We start from the raw sequence: 18,336 nt of genomic DNA, 5'->3' as shown, positions 1-18,336 counted from the left end.
GCTTCTGCATTTTAAATTTAGGCAGTGGTGGTGGTTTGTTTTTCAGATCCTGCATTTTATTTATCTATTAGATATTTATCCCATTTTTTATTTTTATAAATAACTTCTGACAACTTTTAAAATACTTGCTTCTTTCTTTTTTTCCATATGTCATTTGACAGCTCTCATTCCATTTTTTACTTTATTATTCTCTCAAATAGCATGGTTTATCCTTCTAGGGAAAAAGTGCTATTCAGGATGAAATTGAGACTGTAAAGTCTGTTGCAAACATACACATACTGTGTAATTAGAAAGACTCTCATGCTTAACTTATTCCCCGGAGGAACTGGAAGCTACCTGTTGCCAGGCTGAGAATTCTGGAAACTGAACTATTGAGAAGACTGCTTTAACAGGTGTCATAGATATGTTAGGAATGCTCAATGAGCACACTTCTTATGTATGCAAGTGACAGATACGCACTATTTCTCAAAAGTGACTCATTCCTGCATGACATATGTCCAATGAGTCCTAGAAGATACAAAACTGGTGAATCCTATTTGGCTACATTGCTGAACTCCTGAAGTGTATTAGATGGGTTAGACATACAGTTCTTGCTGAAGAAGACAGGCACATTGTCAAGAACTAAAATTAAATGATGAAGGTCATCCAAATGGAAACCTCAAGTCAACCTTGGACTGTAAATGGAAGGTTCTTCACTCAAAATATGTATCTAACTAATGAGCATCTATATAAGCAAAGGCATAGAGAAGCAAACTATGCTAATGAGCCATAAATATTCTGCTGGTTGTTATTTATTAACACCAATTACTAAATTCAATGCCAATTAAAGTATTTACAGACCTCACACCAACAACGTCCATGTGACAACCGTAAAATAGTAATATTGTAAAAATTACAACCTTAGTCACAACAGTAATGTATGTTTCGTTAACCAATGTTTAGATTTACTAAAAAGCAAAGTTACACTAATATTTTAATAAAATTACAAGTATTTGAAAAGTGCATGGCATTTGAAATAAAGCTGAAATATAAATAAAGAAACAAACATTAGGACTTGGGACAAATTGTGATTGATATCCATTTGATTGCCACAACAAAATAACTTTTTTACTTTAATATTGATTGAAAAATGAGAATACTCCAATTCTAAAAGTTTTAATAAATTATTCTTCATTTTAGGAAGTAGGTCTTTACTAAAGCGTGGGAGATTTTATCTCCCACCTGCTATGAGCTCATGTCTTTTAATATGTACTGTGCTTACTCTTATGCTTTAGCAGTTAACATAGTTGTCTGAACAACAAAAATACCCCTTAAAGAATTAAAGATTCTTGGATTTCCAACTACTCACAAGCAAATAACTGTACTGAGAAAACACAAGACACACCTGACTGTACTTTTTACTTATGTTAAAAGTTTATCTTGTAAATGAAAGAATGCAGATTCGTAACTAAATGAGCAACTTCGTCAGTTTAGCAATTGATGATCACGTGCACACAACACACGGTGCAGAAAATGAACCAAACCCTAGCCCTTTCAAAACAAGTTGTAGAAAAATTCATAGTCACAGTTGCTTTCATAAGCATTTCAAGAAAGGGCAGTTGTGGAGCATCTAAATTGTGCAATATAAAACATTGTAAGTAATGTGGCTGAAAACAGAAAAGCAGAGTTCTTTAAAAACAACCAGTGCTTCCTTTAAAAGTGATTTTTTTTTTAAATAGGTGAATACTCTAGCCAGGCAATTTCAGAAGATCACTGAAGCTATTGTGAAACAATCCAATTCAAGCTTCTGTTCAGCTGAATGCTACTTTTGCTACAAGATCTACATCATTCCTAATTTGTATTTTGTATTTCAGTGTGGGCATTTGTTATGAGATCCATCTCTCAACAAAGTCTCCTAGTCAGTAACCAGGTCTCAACCATTGCTAACAAAGATAGAAAAAGTTCTGTCTACTGTTACCACCTGCATTCCTTCTTTTTGTACTGCATTGTGCAGGTTCTTGTAATGAGATTCGTCCATTTTAAATTTATTTTTTGTTCAAGTGGCTGGCTCACAAGATGCAACCTTTTTTCCAACAGGCTTTTGCAGTTCGAAAATATTTGTACAGTTGTCACTGTCAGTCAACCTAAAACATCAGCTTTCTTCTTTTGCTGCTTCCCCCTGAGCTTCCCCAGTTTGTTCAGTGGGGTTTCTCTGTGCATCTTCTTCCCCTTCTGCAAGAAACAAAGGTAAATTTAGTAAAAATAGTATGAACAATGCAACTGAAATTTGCATGTGCCACTGTGTTCATATCTGGCAGATACACAAGTCTGGGTTGGTTTTAAGCAATACTAACTGGCTACGTAAGTTTTATACAATGAGAATGAGATTCAAAATATAAAGGCAGACTCCCACTTAATAATGCAAAAATTCTGCAAAAGCAGAAGACTTTAGATGGGGCTTCATTATGTTAGAAGTGACTGGATGGCATTCTGTAATCAAAGAACATGCCATTTCAAACTGATTTTAGTATTTCAGAGGAGCAAATTTAATAATAGACATAAAACAATGTGTGGTGTAGCATGTATGTAATTTTTTTTATTTTCGCTCTCCCACACTTCATAATTATGGCATATATCTCAGCATATTAGTTAGCCTAATGGCTGACTTCGAAAGATACAAAAGGGATAGACTGTCATCTGTACTTCTGTTCTTGCCTTTCTTAAAATAGCTAAATATATGTGTGTTTACACATATAAGTACATATAGCTCAGAAGCATTTTATAAGATGTATCTACAAGTAGCTAGCAGAATTCTATGTAGAAATAATTTAACTATCACAACTATTAAACTGTGTCCTGAATTAACATTGGCTTAGAATCATTGCCTCTTGACCCTACTTAGTTTATAAGTAAATTGGCTTATAATCTCTACATGGCCATGAACACTACCTACTCTGTATGAGATATTTACTTCCCTGTTCTGGAAATATGGACTCAGGTGTTCTCATAACAGCTGGAAAACATTGCCATCTCCTGGAAATGCATATTTTAAAAATTCAGTAGTAATCATATTTATTCTAATTTTGGCCTAAATAGCTTGTGACCCATCATATCAGCCAAAACTTACCACTAATGCAATAGGCTTAACAAACCCTTGTGAATAGTTTACCCTTCCTTTCCCTCTATGACTATAGAAAGGGGCTCCTGAGGATTTAGCTGATGGATCATAGGTACACCAAATGTTTTATCATTTCTAAGCTATGAAATACGTATATGCATACAACACACATACACATTCAAATTATACTTGAACAATATATACTGTGTGTATGAATATGTGCAGGTGTAAGTGTATGTCAAGTATAATTTTAACAATGCATAGATATCAAAACCTAATACACTGTTTTCAAGAATGATTCCTCTTGCAGTTTTCTTTTGCTAAAATATGGATACTTACCAGTTTTATTTATATCAAGTTCAGATAATTTCAGGGATAGTTCACTAGAATTCCCACTTGTTGAAGACACAAGTATATCATGAAGAGCATTTCTTCTTCCAGTTCTTCCTGAAGCAATGAAATCTGCATATGTAGATTCCACATCAGTCATTGCTAACAAGTATCCTCATAGCAGTATCTTAAAAAAACAGAGAAACACAATCTCTTTACTGCAAAGAAGGGCATGCAGTTAAGAGATGGAGAAATTTTCAAATGTTTTAAATATAAAAATGATACACTTGATTTACAGTGAAATTTCATATTAAATGAAGGGATTGGAGGAGTTATCCAATAGGATACTGGACATAAAATCCCTAAGCAGGAACAGAACAGAAACAATAATTCTGAGTGTACCATATATGATTATATTTAATGTTCCTAATGGCTATTCTATATATTCTGTCTCCAAAATAAAGGCTGAGATCACAAAATAAGGGTCAAATGAAAAACATAAATGATAAATAGTACCAAAGCACACAAAAATAGAGAAAAGCTATGTAGCTTACCATTTCATTGCCCAAATGCCTTTCAAATAAACAATATTTATTATTTATGTTATTACTTTATTTTTTACTGTAAACTGCCCAGAGTCATGAAGCTGAGATGGTAAACAAGGTAAAGGAGTCCCTGTGGATTTTACTCCGTTAGTCGTTGCCAACTATAGGAGGTGGTGCTCATCTCCATTTCAAGGCCAATGAACCAGTGCTGTCCAAAGACATTTTTGTAGTCATGTGGCCAGCATGACATCATGGGGAGCTGTTTCTTCCCATTGAACTGAAATCTATTCATCTACTCACATTTGCATGCTTTTGAACTGCTAGATTGGCAGGAACTGGGACAAGGACAGGAACTCACCCTGTCACATGGTACTGGGTCTTGAACGTGGGTTGCCGGCTTTCCAGCTGACAAGCCCAGTGTTTTAACCGCTGACTACTTACTGCACTGCCTTAGAGTGGGGCAGAAATTTTATTAAATAAATAAGGGTTTATGACATGGAAGATTTTAACAGACCTTTGTTGGAAAAGTTCCACATCAATGATGCAATAGCTGAGAAGACTGTCAATCTCTCTTGACAGATCTCACCAGAGATGAACAGAAATGGAAACAAAATCCCCTGTGCATACTACATTAACAGCATGTAGTTGTATATGTAGTATATCAGAGCAGTATTCCTTGAATTATGTTGTGTGGAAGACCACAAACTGGTGCAAGTCTTGAAGGAATCATTTATTTATTTATTTAAATATATATGCCACCTAACAACTTTGGGTGATTCACAAGCGGAAAGAAGAAATGAAAACATACAATACAATATACAAAAATGAAGAATAAAAATATAGGGAGAATGACAGAAAACCACGCAGGAGTGGAAAAATAAATCCACATAATCCAAATAAGAGTTTTGTGGGTTTTGGATCTTTTCAATTCCATCAATTAAAAAACCCTATTTACAAATAAAGACATGTTTGTATATGTCTTCTCAGACATTACACTGAAAGAATAAGAAAAATAATATAACAATGTTGGATAAAGAAACCCAAGTAATGAAAGCTTTTAAATGAAGGGGCATTGGTCTTATTCTTTTTCCTTCAATGTATCTTGAAAAATTTTTAAATATTGAAATTATTTATTGATATTTTATTATCTAATTAATGTCTATTTTTTATGAAACTATTTGTTTTGTTTCCTTAAATTATGTATAAATTCAGCATTCTTCCACTGAAATCAGGCAGTTTATAGAAGCTGATTAAAAGGAACCAGAGTAACATTTGTGTATAATATGTATGTTATACTAAAAAAGAAGGAAACGTTTTAGATATCCATCTGCAGGGCACTTAAGAACTGGTACTTAGAACTAGGCATTGTGTTTAAAACTGAACAGCAGAGTCAAAAGCTAAGATATTTTCGTTACTTAAAATATTGTCCCTGCACTCCCACCAAAATTTCTGCAATTGTTGATACAGGAGGTTATGTCAGTGGTGATAGCAGCATCTAATAAGCAGTTGGCTATCAGCTTACAGCTGTCCCCTCCTGAACTGAAGGAGTGGATTTTAGGTTGAATGCAGATATTGGAAATGTTACTCTGGTTCCTTTTAATCAGCTTCTATAAACTGACTGCTTTCAGTGAAGGAACACTCTTGAGGCAGATCTGCTCTCTTAACAAGTACTTGGGTATTTTTAGCTTAACCTCTTTACTTATGTGGTTTCCCCCTCTTTTCTTTTGCTCACTCAGCCAAATCTAAACAACCACTAGAGCCTTCCTGGAGCCACTAGAACGGTTATTTGACAAGCAGGAGGATAGGGATTAGGTACAACATTTTATGCAAGCTAAATATAGCCATATTGAATATCTCCAAGCAACTTATATATAAACACAGCCATCTGCTCAAACAGGCTACTTTAATCTAGTAAAGAACCTAAACTGGGGCTCATGAATTCATTAAAGCCCTCCACAAGAGAATTACCTCAAGAAATCTTCAAACTGACAAGAGCTTCTCTCATGCATCCATATCTGACAGACCATTTTCCAGGACAAGGATGTAATGTTCATAAACTGCAAAAATGTGATTCTAATGTGAGCAAAAATTCATCATCTTTAGAAGGAGCTACAGTAAGCTTAGAAACTATAATTTTACCTTTACCAGATCACATTATTTTATCTCTTACTAGATAGTTTGAGGTTGGTTTTATTTGTTTACTTCATTTAAATTCCATTGAAATCCAGATCAACCTCAGGTGACACATGCCATTCTGGGACACAAAGCACCAGCAACATTGGCATGGGGACTCTTTTTCCACCACAATACTGTTTCCAGACCTAGAGCAATTGGTATGAAGAGAATGATAGCCCAATTTCACAAGTACTATTTCTCTGCCAAAATAAATTGTATCACAACAAATTTTTTAAAAAAGGAATGGGGATAGATTACTCTTGCAAACTATTCCTTAAATCTTATTGTTTTCTCATTAATGTAAGCATAGAATTTTCTCACTCACTTTAGCAATCTTCATCTCATTCCTATGCAAGGTTTCATTTTGACTCTTTAAACATCCTTATAGGATTTCTGTTGCTCTTTCTTCTGGAAAATATTTAAAAGGAAACATCTTACAACATACTTTTTAATTCATCTCCCCTATAACTTGGGGGCTTCTCCCAGAACTCCCAAACTGTGATCTTCAACATATTTTGGTCATAGCTGAAGGATGCTCAAAAATGTAAGGCTATCTGTAGTCTCCTAACACTCTATTTTTGTATCCTGAAAACAACTTGGAAAGGATGGGCCAAAATGTTTAAAGGGTTTTTTTTTTTTTTGTGGGGGGGGATGAAGTAGGGAGAGCTTAAGGAATTGACCTTGGCTCTTTAAAACCCTACTACCATCTGCCCATTCAAAGTTGTTATAAGCCACATAGCCTACAGTTCTTCCAGGTAAAAAAATGTTACCAAAAAAGTGCACCTGTAACCATAAGGATGTTGCACAGCCCTGCTTAGTGAAATGATTGAACTTAAATTTGCAAGATCTAAGTTCAAGTACTCCCCACATCATATAGCTTCCCAAGTAATTTTGATCAGTCACTCCCCCCAAAAATTCACTTATTCCCCTCACAAAGAGCTAAGCTCTTCAAGAAAAAAAAGAATATACTCATGCAATAAACAAAAATAGTTGGAAGCCAAATGATTGCATCAAGTGTGTTGAAAGGGGAAAAGGGAGATGTGTGTAGCTACTTTATATGATTTCATTTCTCTACTACATCAGCTGTTATCCACAAAATAAATGGATATATATACATGTTTGAACATGTATTCAGTTTGGCTATTTTCCTATTGCTCACAGCTCTAAGAATTGAGGAATAAAGTAAAAAGAATTGAGCAATTGCAAGAATTGAATTTTGTGCAGCACTTCAAAACACACATTCAAATTATGGGTAGGACCACTTTTATTTTTTATACTATATTGTATTATGTTTTAAATATAAAATAGATTTTTCTTTAAAAGCTGTAGATAGAGGGCAATGTCATAATGAGAGTTTCATGGCCTCTATAAATTTAAAATAGTTTTTATTTCTTTTTTTCTTCTTAAAGTTGCTCCTATCAACTGCAAAAGTGCAGCAGGGAAGGGGCATTTTATTTCTCATCAGTATCATACCATTATGGCCTTCTACTAAAACTAAACATTACAGATAGCTTTCCCTTTTGTGAAAAATTAGAGAAATTGCAGTTTCAATAGTTGTTGAGTATAATGGGATGGTAAAGGCAGTGAGAGAAATTGCAGTTTCAATAGTTGTTGAGTATAATGGGATAGTAAAGGCAGTGAGAGAAGCCAGGGATATTTGGTGGGAAGGTGATAGCAGATAGTATAAGGTGACATAAAAGAGAAAAGCCATCAGAAGAGGTAGAGAGAAGAGATATAGTGGTGTGTGTGTGAGAGAGGGGGGGAGAGAGGCTAGAATGATAGAACTAGACAAAAGGAGAAAAGGGCAGAGGGTTTTTTTTGGGGGGGGAGGGAGAGAAAAACTCTTAAAGTGAAGTGGACATAGAGGAAGAGGTATCACAGGCTACATCCAACCTCCTGCCAGCTGGCAAAAGGCCACATGTTTTCAGCCGAGTCTTTGAACAAGGAGCTACAGATGTGTCACAGATAGCTATTTGAATTGCACCCCAGGGAGCTATCAGTTTCCATGGCCAAACAAATAAGCAAAGCAACAGGAAAACAACACACTCTGTGGCTGATAGATGGCTTAGAAGTAAGACAAGGCAAAACCCTCATTTTCTGGAATGCAGCTATGGAGAGGAACAAGTTAAGTTGCACCTTAAGCTGCCAAAACTTCCTTCTAGAGCGTTAAGTTTAATTTTATTTGTTAAAATGGTAAAGCATATTAATTAAGAATATGATTTACCATATTTATTATTAAATATTTATTAAACCCAAGTATTCCAGCAGAACATTTTTCCCATTATGTTCCAATTTGACTTTCACCAGTGTTAATTTCTCATGTGATCTGGAATCGTGTTCTAGATATGTTTTTGATAACACATTCCACTGCAGAACAGGCAAAAAAAAGAAAGTAGCAAGAAAAACAGAAGAAAGGGTGGGGAGAAACTGAAAGAAAGATTTTTCAAAGATTATTTAAGAGATTTTGATTATTTACAAGAAAAGAGACACATAAATAAATCTTTCTCACCTTCTCTAAATTAAAACTACCACCAAAAGGTATGGATTTCCAAGCTAAAAACCAAGATACACATAAAAGACAATGCACTTAACACAGTAGAACAATAAAACTGGGAAAGACTATATATTTTCTGGATCAAAATATCTGATCCTTTAAATATAAAGATGTATAATAGTATCATACTACTATTATATACTATTATTATAGTCACTTTTCCTCTGGGAATCCAAGGCACCATTTTAAATTCAATTTAACTCCTCAGCTGAGTTCTGAACTACAAAAGCACTGGGTAATTAGCAAATAATTCCTTTAAAGCAAAGTGGAACTCTTGATATTAATTTAGTCCAATGTCACAAACTAATTATCCCTATCAGACTGCTTATCTGTTAAGGTGGAAGCTGACAATAAATCTTGTTTCCATGACCTACATAAAATTGTAATCACCAAGTGGCAATGAATATTCTATATTAATCAATTAAAGATGCTTTAAAGTATTTTCATGCTAGTTGCATATTATTATTGCTTTCCACACCCACATGTCAATGTTAATTAAAAAAAATCATTTCAACAAATAAAAATGACAAAACTGATCTTGTATTAAAATAATGGTCACAGCCTTGAGTATATTAATTTAAATATATGCATAGAGTAATCAGAAATCCTAACCCTGTGGATTATGAAAATGTCCTACTTTCTTACCCCTTATATAATAATAAAAGATTACCCACATTTTGGCTACGTGGCAAGTTGTAATTAATACAAAAATGAAGTGAAAACTTCTGAACTTCCTCTCGTTATGACAATCTGTAGAAAATGGAGAAGGAGTTCAATTAGTTCAATTTATTTTTTATAAATTTTTTATATAGTGGTATTCATCAGTATTTTGGAAGCCATTATTCCTTATAAGGAAACATACACAGGCAAGTTCTGAATTAAAAAAAATCCCTATGTTAATGGATTATTGACTACAAACTGACCATAGCCACCTGTTTAAAGGTGTTGCGACAGAAATTAAGAGACTGTGAGTTGCAGTTTTGCATTAAACATGAAACCAGTTGGTGAATCTGGCCCAGTCACTCCCCTTCAGGCCTAAGAAAAAAAGCAATGTCATGCCACTTCAAAAAATAATGTTGCCAAGAAAACTGCATGGATTATAGGGTCCTATAGAGTTGGGTAGGCAATAACTTTTAATAATATTAACAATCATCATTATGGAACTGCTACCTTGTGAGAATGGTAATGCATTTGACTGTGTGAAGTTTTTAAAATTAGCTTAACTTTCAGTTTGGGTCCTGGATGAGGGAGTGTCACATGTGTTGTTGGTGCTATATTGCTAAGCCTTGCTATACAAAATAGCAGCTGAAACAGGAATAGCATTAGGGTTTCCTAATGCAGCAGTGTTGTAGGCAAGTGCTTCTCTTTGCCTCTGTGTTTGGAGTTTATCTGACGTTCACCGAGTTGATCATTTACCTGCTCATAATTTAAGCTAACATTTATCTTGTCATAAAGCAAACAATACAATATTTATATTTAATTTTGCACAACGGTGTAAATTCACAAAAATGCAACTTTTGGAATACAATAGAATCACCCATCATTTCGGAAATCTAGGATTTACGCAGTCAATTTTTCTACTACAGCTATAATCCTGGTTTAAGGATCCAAATGATATTGAGAAATAAAGTTTAAAAACTGATATTATTATCCAAGCCCATGTTTTACGTCTATGGGGTAGAGAAGATATTACAAAATTCTAACTTTCATTTAATGCTTATATTTAAACCAAAAAAGAAGGGCGGGAGGGGAGGACACAATGAAAAGGGGCGTTGGCTTACCTGAAACGCCCTTTCTCAGCATATTGATGGAGAAAACTTGGAATACTTATAGATTCAGAATAGTATCCACAATATGATCTAATTAGCAAATTGTCACTGCACCTCTTCTCCAAATACTTTTGAAATAAAACAGGAATCATCAGAGATGAATCACTATGGTCCTTCTGACAACATTTGAAAGAATATACTAAGGAGAAACCAGTGCATTTCTACTACAATACACTAAACATTTGTCCAATCTGATTTTACTGATCCAAACTGACATATTACAATATCTGTAAAAGGAAGCAGCTGCATTTAATAAATCTGGAAGTCAATTCAGAAGGCATTTTTATATCAGGCCCATCTTTCAAAACAGGTATGAAGAACTAAAGCTTTGCTTCAAAGGGAAAACTTTAATATACTGAAAGCTTAAAAGAGAATCAGTAAAGAAACTGTTTTTCAATTATTTCCAGAAATTATCCTACTAGTGATAAAGAGAATTTCAGCAAGGATAGGGAGCAGCAATTTAACTTTCTAATATGACGTGACTTTCAGAATTAACCCAGCAATCTAGTTTCAGAGAAATATTACTCATATTCAATCATTTAATGCAAACAATCACTCAAAGCTTGATACATAAGAAAACTAATTGGTTTGTTGTAGTTTAGTTTGTTTTCCAATTATTTTGCAATAATTGCAAAAATATATGCAAAATTAGGAGAATAAATTTTCTGAAAAGGCTGCCTAAAATTATTTAAAATGGATATAATTTATATGTGTTCAATAAACAATGAATTACTTTATTTTATATGGAATCTTTGCAAATGTACATACAATTTCTTTCCAAAAACAAATACTAATTTTTTCATGTTTTCTCAAAGGCTTCCAAATTTCTAGAAATGTTATTTTTTGGTATGCATTCAAATTAGATTCAGACCAAATATTGTACTCACCAAAAGTGTGTTTGCTTTGGCTGGATTCAGTTCCAGTTTATATTGTGTGATCACTTGAAATTAATCACATTTTGTTAAGACTCAAGTGTGTCAAACAGCACTATAAAGCCTTTAGAGGACTCCATATGCAGTTGTTAACATTTTGCTAAGATATTGTTTAGCAACCTGGATTTTGCTTAGACATCATCCAAGATTTCTGTATGTTTCTGAAAAGGTTTGAAAAACTGCCAGAATCAAAAAGAGAAAATAACCTATTTCTAAAGTGTTGATATCTTTCTGAATAATCTTCAAAACAACATAGCCTTAGAACTATGAGATTCTTCCCCAGAAGAGCATGATTATCTGAAATTTGAGAATTCGAGCACCAAATGTAGGCCTTGCTGCCTACAGATCACATCCCCTGTTGTTGTTTAACGCCTTCTGATTCTTCATGGCCCAATGAATATAATATTACCAGGACTGTCTGACATTTAACCTACTTCTTCGAGTTCTTATAATATCATATTTGTGCAATCAATGGTACTGTCTTGTCATCATGCTTTCGGTTAATCAGTTCCTGGCACATATGTAGATACAGGAAAGTTTATATATGTGGGAACAAAGCCACTAAAAGCTCCTAAGATGACACTGTCGCTGCTTATTTGATTCCACGCTAGAGCAACTTTGCTATCCCAGATAGGAAAAATCCTTCATTAGAAATCCTTAGAGATACATTAATATAATTAAGCATGAAATATTTAAGGAAAACCAGAAGATAGAGCTTATATTCTTAACAAAATGGTTCTCAACTAGTAATACAGGTTGTCCTCAACTTAGAATCACAAATGAAACAAAAATTCTGTTGTTAAGCAAGACAATTGTTAAGTGAGTTTGGCTTCCATTTTATGATCACCATTGCCACAGTTAAATGAATCACTGCAGTTGTTAAATGAATGATGCAGTTGTTAAGCGAATCCAGTTCCCCCATTGATTTTGTTTGTTGGAAGCCAGCTGGAAAGATTACAAATGGTGACCATATGACTGTGAGACACTACAGCCTTCATAAATACATGCCAATTGTCAAATGCCTGAATTTTGTTCACTTGACCATGGGGATACTGTGATGGTCATGTCATGTCATGTAACGGTCAAAAACTGGTCATAGCTCGTTTTTTTTTTCAGTGCAATTGTAACTTCTAAAGGTCACGAAATGTATGGTTGTTAAATGTCTATATTTCTTGCAAATTATTTTAATGAAACATAGGAGTCAGATTTTAGGCTTCCGTGGGTGTCTGGATGGGAAGCAGGCATCAGCCTACAAACTAGTACCACTCACACCGGTAGCTCCTGCTGCTAACTTTAGGTTACCTTGTTTGGCTGAATGGCTGGATTGGGAGCAGGCCAAAGGCATGTAAGGAATCTGTTGGGATGGGGGGGCGGGGGGAAAGGATGGATGTATCCTACAGCATCCCTGTGGTTGGTTGTAAGGATGAATAACTGCAGCAGCACTATAATAGCTGTAACTTTGAAACTGGGTCATAGGTAGCTTCTGGGGGAGTCTGTTATAACCTTGAATGGTCATTAAGTGATTGATTGTAAGTCAAGGACTACTTGTATATGTACTCAAATTACAGGCAAAGACTGAAATTCTTTTTCTTTTTTAATAAAAAAATTATTTCAGTTTTCCACATTTTAAAAACATCTTTTTTTAGTGAACAGCGTGATTCCAGGTTTTCACATTTCCATATACATATGACTTGTGATTACATATTCATCTTTTACACTTAGTTTCATATCTTATCATTATTTTACATATTTTTAAATTAATTTTCTCAAATACTTTCCTCAAGCTTGTTTTATAAATTTTAAATTCATTTATTAACCTATTTCTTTTGACTTTTAAGTATTTCTCATAGCTTCATATTCATTGTGCTTTATACGTTTTATCTGTCAAGTTTGCAATTTCATCATATTGTTATTTCATCATTTCAAAAATTCTATCTCAGTTCAAACATTCCAAAAAAGTTCCCCCCACAATTACCAATTAGAGTGTGCCACCCCTATACCTTATATATCATTTGATTAGTTCCCCTTTAAATCCCAATAATCATTTAACTTTTAATATTTTAAATTCATCATACAAACTGGTACTACTCTCATTACAGCAATCCTCATAATTTATTTCAACTATATTCTACAATTTCATTAAACATAGTTAATAAACTTATCATAGTTTCTCATTTTTCACATTATTCCATCTCTGTTTTATCTCTATATATAGTTTAACAAAAAACAAGCATTCCAATAACAAAAAAAAATCTTTCATTTTAATAATCTATTTTCCTCTACTTTCTAAATAATTTGTTACTTCTAATACATTTATTTTACATCTCATCACGTTGTAGAATCCCTCTTTTTAATTCTTAATTAACCATTGTCTCTTATGTTTTTTGAATAAACAATTTCTTTTCATTTTTGTTTGATTTCCATATTTCTTTATTTCCTGGTTCTGTTTCTTCTTAGCTCTTTTTCCCTTCATTTTTTCTCTCTTTTTCTTACTCCAGTTTTTATCCCCTTCCCTCTTTAAAACTTCCTTCTGGAATTTCCTTTTCTGCTGTTTCCTTTTACTTTGTTTGGTTTTCAAAATATTCCCTTTTTTGATTGCCTCCTCAAATCTCGAGTTTTTAATTTCCATTCTTCTCCCCCTTCGCTTTAATATTCGTTGCTCCAATTGTTCATTTAAGATGGCCTCTTCCTTAATCTGCTCATCCTCTTCTGGCACTCCTTGTTGTTCTTCATGCTCTAAAATCTCCATTTCTAAAAATTGTAATGCAAAACCAAACGACTTGCCTCTTTCTTGTAGTATTTCTTAGTTCAATTTTTAATTCCAAAAAAGGCCTGCCATTTTTAAACACTTCTGATATATATGTGTGTGATTGTGTGTGTGTGTGTGTGTATTTTCTTAAGTTTTCGCGGGTACTTACATGTATGGCATTCCGCTTTGTTCAGGTATTTTCCCACGTCATTGTAGTTGTGCTTTTAAAGTTGTAGCAACGTTTCGGCAGAATCGGCAGAATGATGATGGCAGATGAGATTCTGCCGAAACATTGCTACAACTTTAAAAGCACGACTACAATGACGTGGGAAAATACCCAAACAAAGCAGAATGACTGACATACATATACATACATACATACATACATACATACATACATATATACACATACACACACACACACACATATATCTTTAGTCTTTATATCCACAATTATCCAGTAATTTGATTCAGCCAATGTCTATAAAGTTTATTTCCAATGATAGGTTTTTCCAGATTCATCCAATAGTCTAATGTCCATCAATTTAAGTCTATGCCAAAATTACCAAACAATCCCCAGATAGTTTCTTCCTGCTTCTTTCTTTGTTTTAATATTCAATATTCCACTTTCATTTTCCAGGGTCTCTATTTTATTGTAACAAAGTTTCACTTACTTTGTATCAAATTCAACTTTTAGAAGAGCCAGGTTATAAAGAGTCACAAATAATTTCTTTTACCACTAGATGGCACTCTCTTTTATATCCAAATTCCGCCCCTTTTCCCCCCTTGTTTTTTCTATTTAGGGCTTTTAAGATTCAAAGTCTAAATAAGTCCAAATATCAATTACTGTTTTTTATTTTTTTCTTTGACATGTTTGAGTTCAGCTTTAGTTATGTCTGTTTAGTGCTAAGATCATATATTTATCCAATTTAAACAAATATCTTCTTCTGGCTTCCTCCTTTCAAAGTTCAAAGCCACTTTCAGCTGTCAAATTTTTTTTTTCTTCACTTCCTCTGGCCACTGCTTTAATTATCTCTCTTAAAAATTACTTAAAATTTTAATTCTGGTACCTTGTTCAAATGTTGCACCTGATTAGCTTGGTTTTCATGCTGTCCTCTTCTTCACCGCTCCTGCACAATCTTGTCCAGGTTAGTTCTTCCACTTCAGGGTGGCCATATTTGACCACAGTATTTGATATGGTTTGATATATAACCCCATTTATTACAACCCAAGTTGCACCTGCTGGAAAGTCCCTAATCTATTTAATGGTAGATTAAAACGCAATGATTAGTGGCTTTAGATAAGGAGAAGTATTTTTGTTTAAATTAATCAATCTCCTTACTTACAGTTTAATGTGTGCAATGACATTATACAGATTTCTCCATTCCTCATGATATACAGTACTTTCCAGTCCACGTGCACTAGATCCAACACAATCTATCTGGAGTTTGCAAACTTTGTAAGATCACTAGCCCTTCAAATGAGTATTTAATTTTTGTGGCTCCTTTGGATAAAATCATTGGTTTTGTTGTGGTTTTCAGGGAAATATATTTGTTGCTTATTTCCAATCATTAATTTTTAATCTATATATTATACATTTTGGAGTACAGTTGCTCGCTATTTTTCAAATATCTTCTAAGTTGATTTGAGCCACTTTGGTGTTTGAGTTAAAAGTACTGGATTAGAAATGAGGAGGCTGAGTCTTAATACTGCTTTAGACACAAAGCCAGCAGGGTCACTCTCAGACAGAATGCAGACTTGAACTAAAGAGATGCCGTACCTTTATATTTTGTTATATAAATTAAGTCATATTATATAGCAATCTTTCCACATTCACTTTCCTCACCGGAAAAACTGTATTTTCTAGGTTAGCAAGAATATAAATTAAGCGGATTAAAGCCAACATAAAGAATTATTTATAGTGCTATCCCAAAAAGGCAAAAAAAATCAAAAGCTACTACAATCATACCAGCTATGTTTATTTTTATTGATCATCTCATAAAGCATTTGAGGGAATAAACTTTTTGTTAGGCTAAATTCAATTTCTGGTGTCTGCATGGATAGTCCATGTAATTTTTTATTTAAAAGAGATTCATCGAAGCTGTTTCTTTTTCAATTTTCACTATAAAAAGAGATCCTGCTGAGTAAAGGCACCAGACTAGAAACCAGGAGACTGTGAGTTCTAGTCCTACTTTACTCATGAAAACTAATTTGGTAACTTTGAGCCAGTCTTTCTCTTTCAGTCCAACTCACCTCATAAGGTTGTTGCTTTGGGGAAAGTAAAGAAGGAATATTAGGTATGTTGGCTACCTTGAATTATCTATTAAATAATAATCCTTCAAATACTAATTAAGTCTGATCATCCTAACGTTTTCCAGATCAACCATAATCTAATTGCTAAATAATGAACATTACTTATAGTTAACAGATCTGCTACCTGGAGTGATTTAATTTTGTTGTTAATTGGATTATCTGGGCAAATGACAAAAAATAGAAGCAAGATTAAAAACCCACACACTGAAGAACAAAACAGAAAAAAGGAAACCAGCAGCAGGGAAAAAGACATACTGTAGATAAATTGACTAGGAGTGCGCATACAAGGTACAAAACTCCCTGGGAAATGCAATTACTGTATTTTTCGGAGTATAAGATGCTCCGGAGTATAAGATGCACCTAGCCTTGGGGAAGGAAAAGAAGAAAAAAAAAATCTGCCTCTGCCTCCCAGCATCTATCCAATATTCATCTGGCCCGTTCACTGCCGCCCATTCACCATGGCCCATTCACCATCACGGTCCATTCTAGAACAGCTGATTGGCACCGCACCAATACCCCCACCCCCACAATATTCACTGTATAAGATGCAGACATTTCCACCCACTTTTTTTGGGGGGGGGGGGAAGTGTGTCGTATACTCCAAAAAATATGGTCAAATTGGGATACCACTAACATTATCCGCTTTCTTCAGAGGCGGCATTTAACATAAAGTCCAGTACATTTGAGAAATACTGACTAAAGGAAGGCTCATTTAAAGAAGTGAGTGGCTATGTCTACTTCAAGAATAAATTAATATGATAGTCCATTAAGATTAAGAAGCTTCTTTGGGGCAAAGTCCTACATACTTTTTCTCAGTCTTTTTTCAACTCAAGTAATTATATGGTTGAGGTTTTTATTTATTTATTGTTAGCTGAAGCAATGCCTTTGCTTCTGTTGCTAGGCAACTCTGTAGTATAATGTATGCTATTATTTCAACAGGAAAGCCTGAACAGGCCATTTGCTGTTTCCAGCATTATTACATGGATCACTATAGGACAAAAGCCATTCTGAAATTACATTTAAATCACATTTTAAAAACTGGGATTTGTTTCAATGTCTTTTAGTAAACAACGAGAAGCTAACATTTCTAATAAAGTGCAAACTTACTGAAATTTCATGCTTATTTAAGAGAATGCAAGGAATACTTTATTAGACACTTTTAGCAAAAGTCGCTAAAATATAAATGCTATTTAAAATCTTTATTGTTGTTGAAATACATCTTTCAGCCTCTTTGATACATGAAGAAAACATAGAAAAACTTCAAGTATTTCATGCAGTTATTTTATCACCAGTGTACCTTAAAAATGTTTGTTGGTAGTAATTAATTCCTTGTTCAATTATAGTCCAGAATCAGTCTCTACATAGCTCTATGATTAACAAATACAAATTGATTGTAATTTGTCAGCTTGTTATTTCTAGAGGCTCAACAAAGATGATGAAAAGTAATATATATTTTCTGTCTATTATGTATCGCATCTCTTGTGTTATTAACCCGTATTGCTCTAAACAGTTGTCCATCGATACTGGCAGTAAAAATAAAGTATTCAAGATAAAAAATGGATCGCAGTACTAGGACACTCTCTGACAAATGAGTAGAATGAGACCTATATTTCTTCCCTTCATTCTGAATGCCAAGATACAAGCAATGATTGGTTGGATGTACTTTGAGTCTCTCATGTAATATCTGCAGACAGAGCTCCTTCATATCTTTCTGACAATAGCCAGGTGCCTTCCAGGAAATATAATGCAAGAATGACCTATTCTGGTGTTATCTGGTTCTGTTATGCAAACCCAGTTACTTTATATTGTAAA

The 18,336-nt window shown here is 34.0% G+C and overlaps 1 protein-coding gene across 21 annotated transcripts in view; it reads right to left on the bottom strand.

The window, feature by feature from the left end:
• Positions 1–773: 773 nt before the first annotated feature.
• PKIA (cAMP-dependent protein kinase inhibitor alpha) overlaps positions 774–18,336 on the bottom strand; it is a 43,270-nt gene continuing 25,707 nt past the window's right edge. For 3 of the 21 annotated variants that reach the window (XM_087931412.1, XM_087931417.1, XM_087931414.1), the window contains exons 2-6: positions 9,376–9,451; positions 6,473–6,555; positions 5,941–6,029; positions 3,437–3,614; positions 774–2,211 (exon numbers count right to left, since the gene is read on the bottom strand). In XM_087931412.1, the coding sequence (XP_087787538.1) occupies positions 2,132–2,211; positions 3,437–3,587 (231 nt within the window). In that variant the 5' untranslated portion in view covers positions 3,588–3,614; positions 5,941–6,029; positions 6,473–6,555; positions 9,376–9,451 and the 3' untranslated portion in view covers positions 774–2,131. Of the gene's footprint in view, positions 2,212–3,436; positions 3,615–5,940; positions 6,030–6,472; positions 6,556–8,656; positions 8,701–9,375; positions 9,452–18,336 lie in introns of all 21 variants that reach the window. The other 18 variants (XM_087931425.1, XM_087931424.1, XM_087931423.1 and 15 more) reach the window with 10 other exon arrangements.

This window comes from Pseudonaja textilis, chromosome 3, assembly GCF_049901715.1.
Source record: "Pseudonaja textilis isolate UNSWEBS1 chromosome 3, rPseTex1.2, whole genome shotgun sequence".
In the NCBI taxonomy this organism is placed as follows: Eukaryota; Metazoa; Chordata; class Lepidosauria; order Squamata; family Elapidae; genus Pseudonaja; species Pseudonaja textilis.
This window is presented reverse-complemented; position numbering and strand designations above follow the sequence as displayed.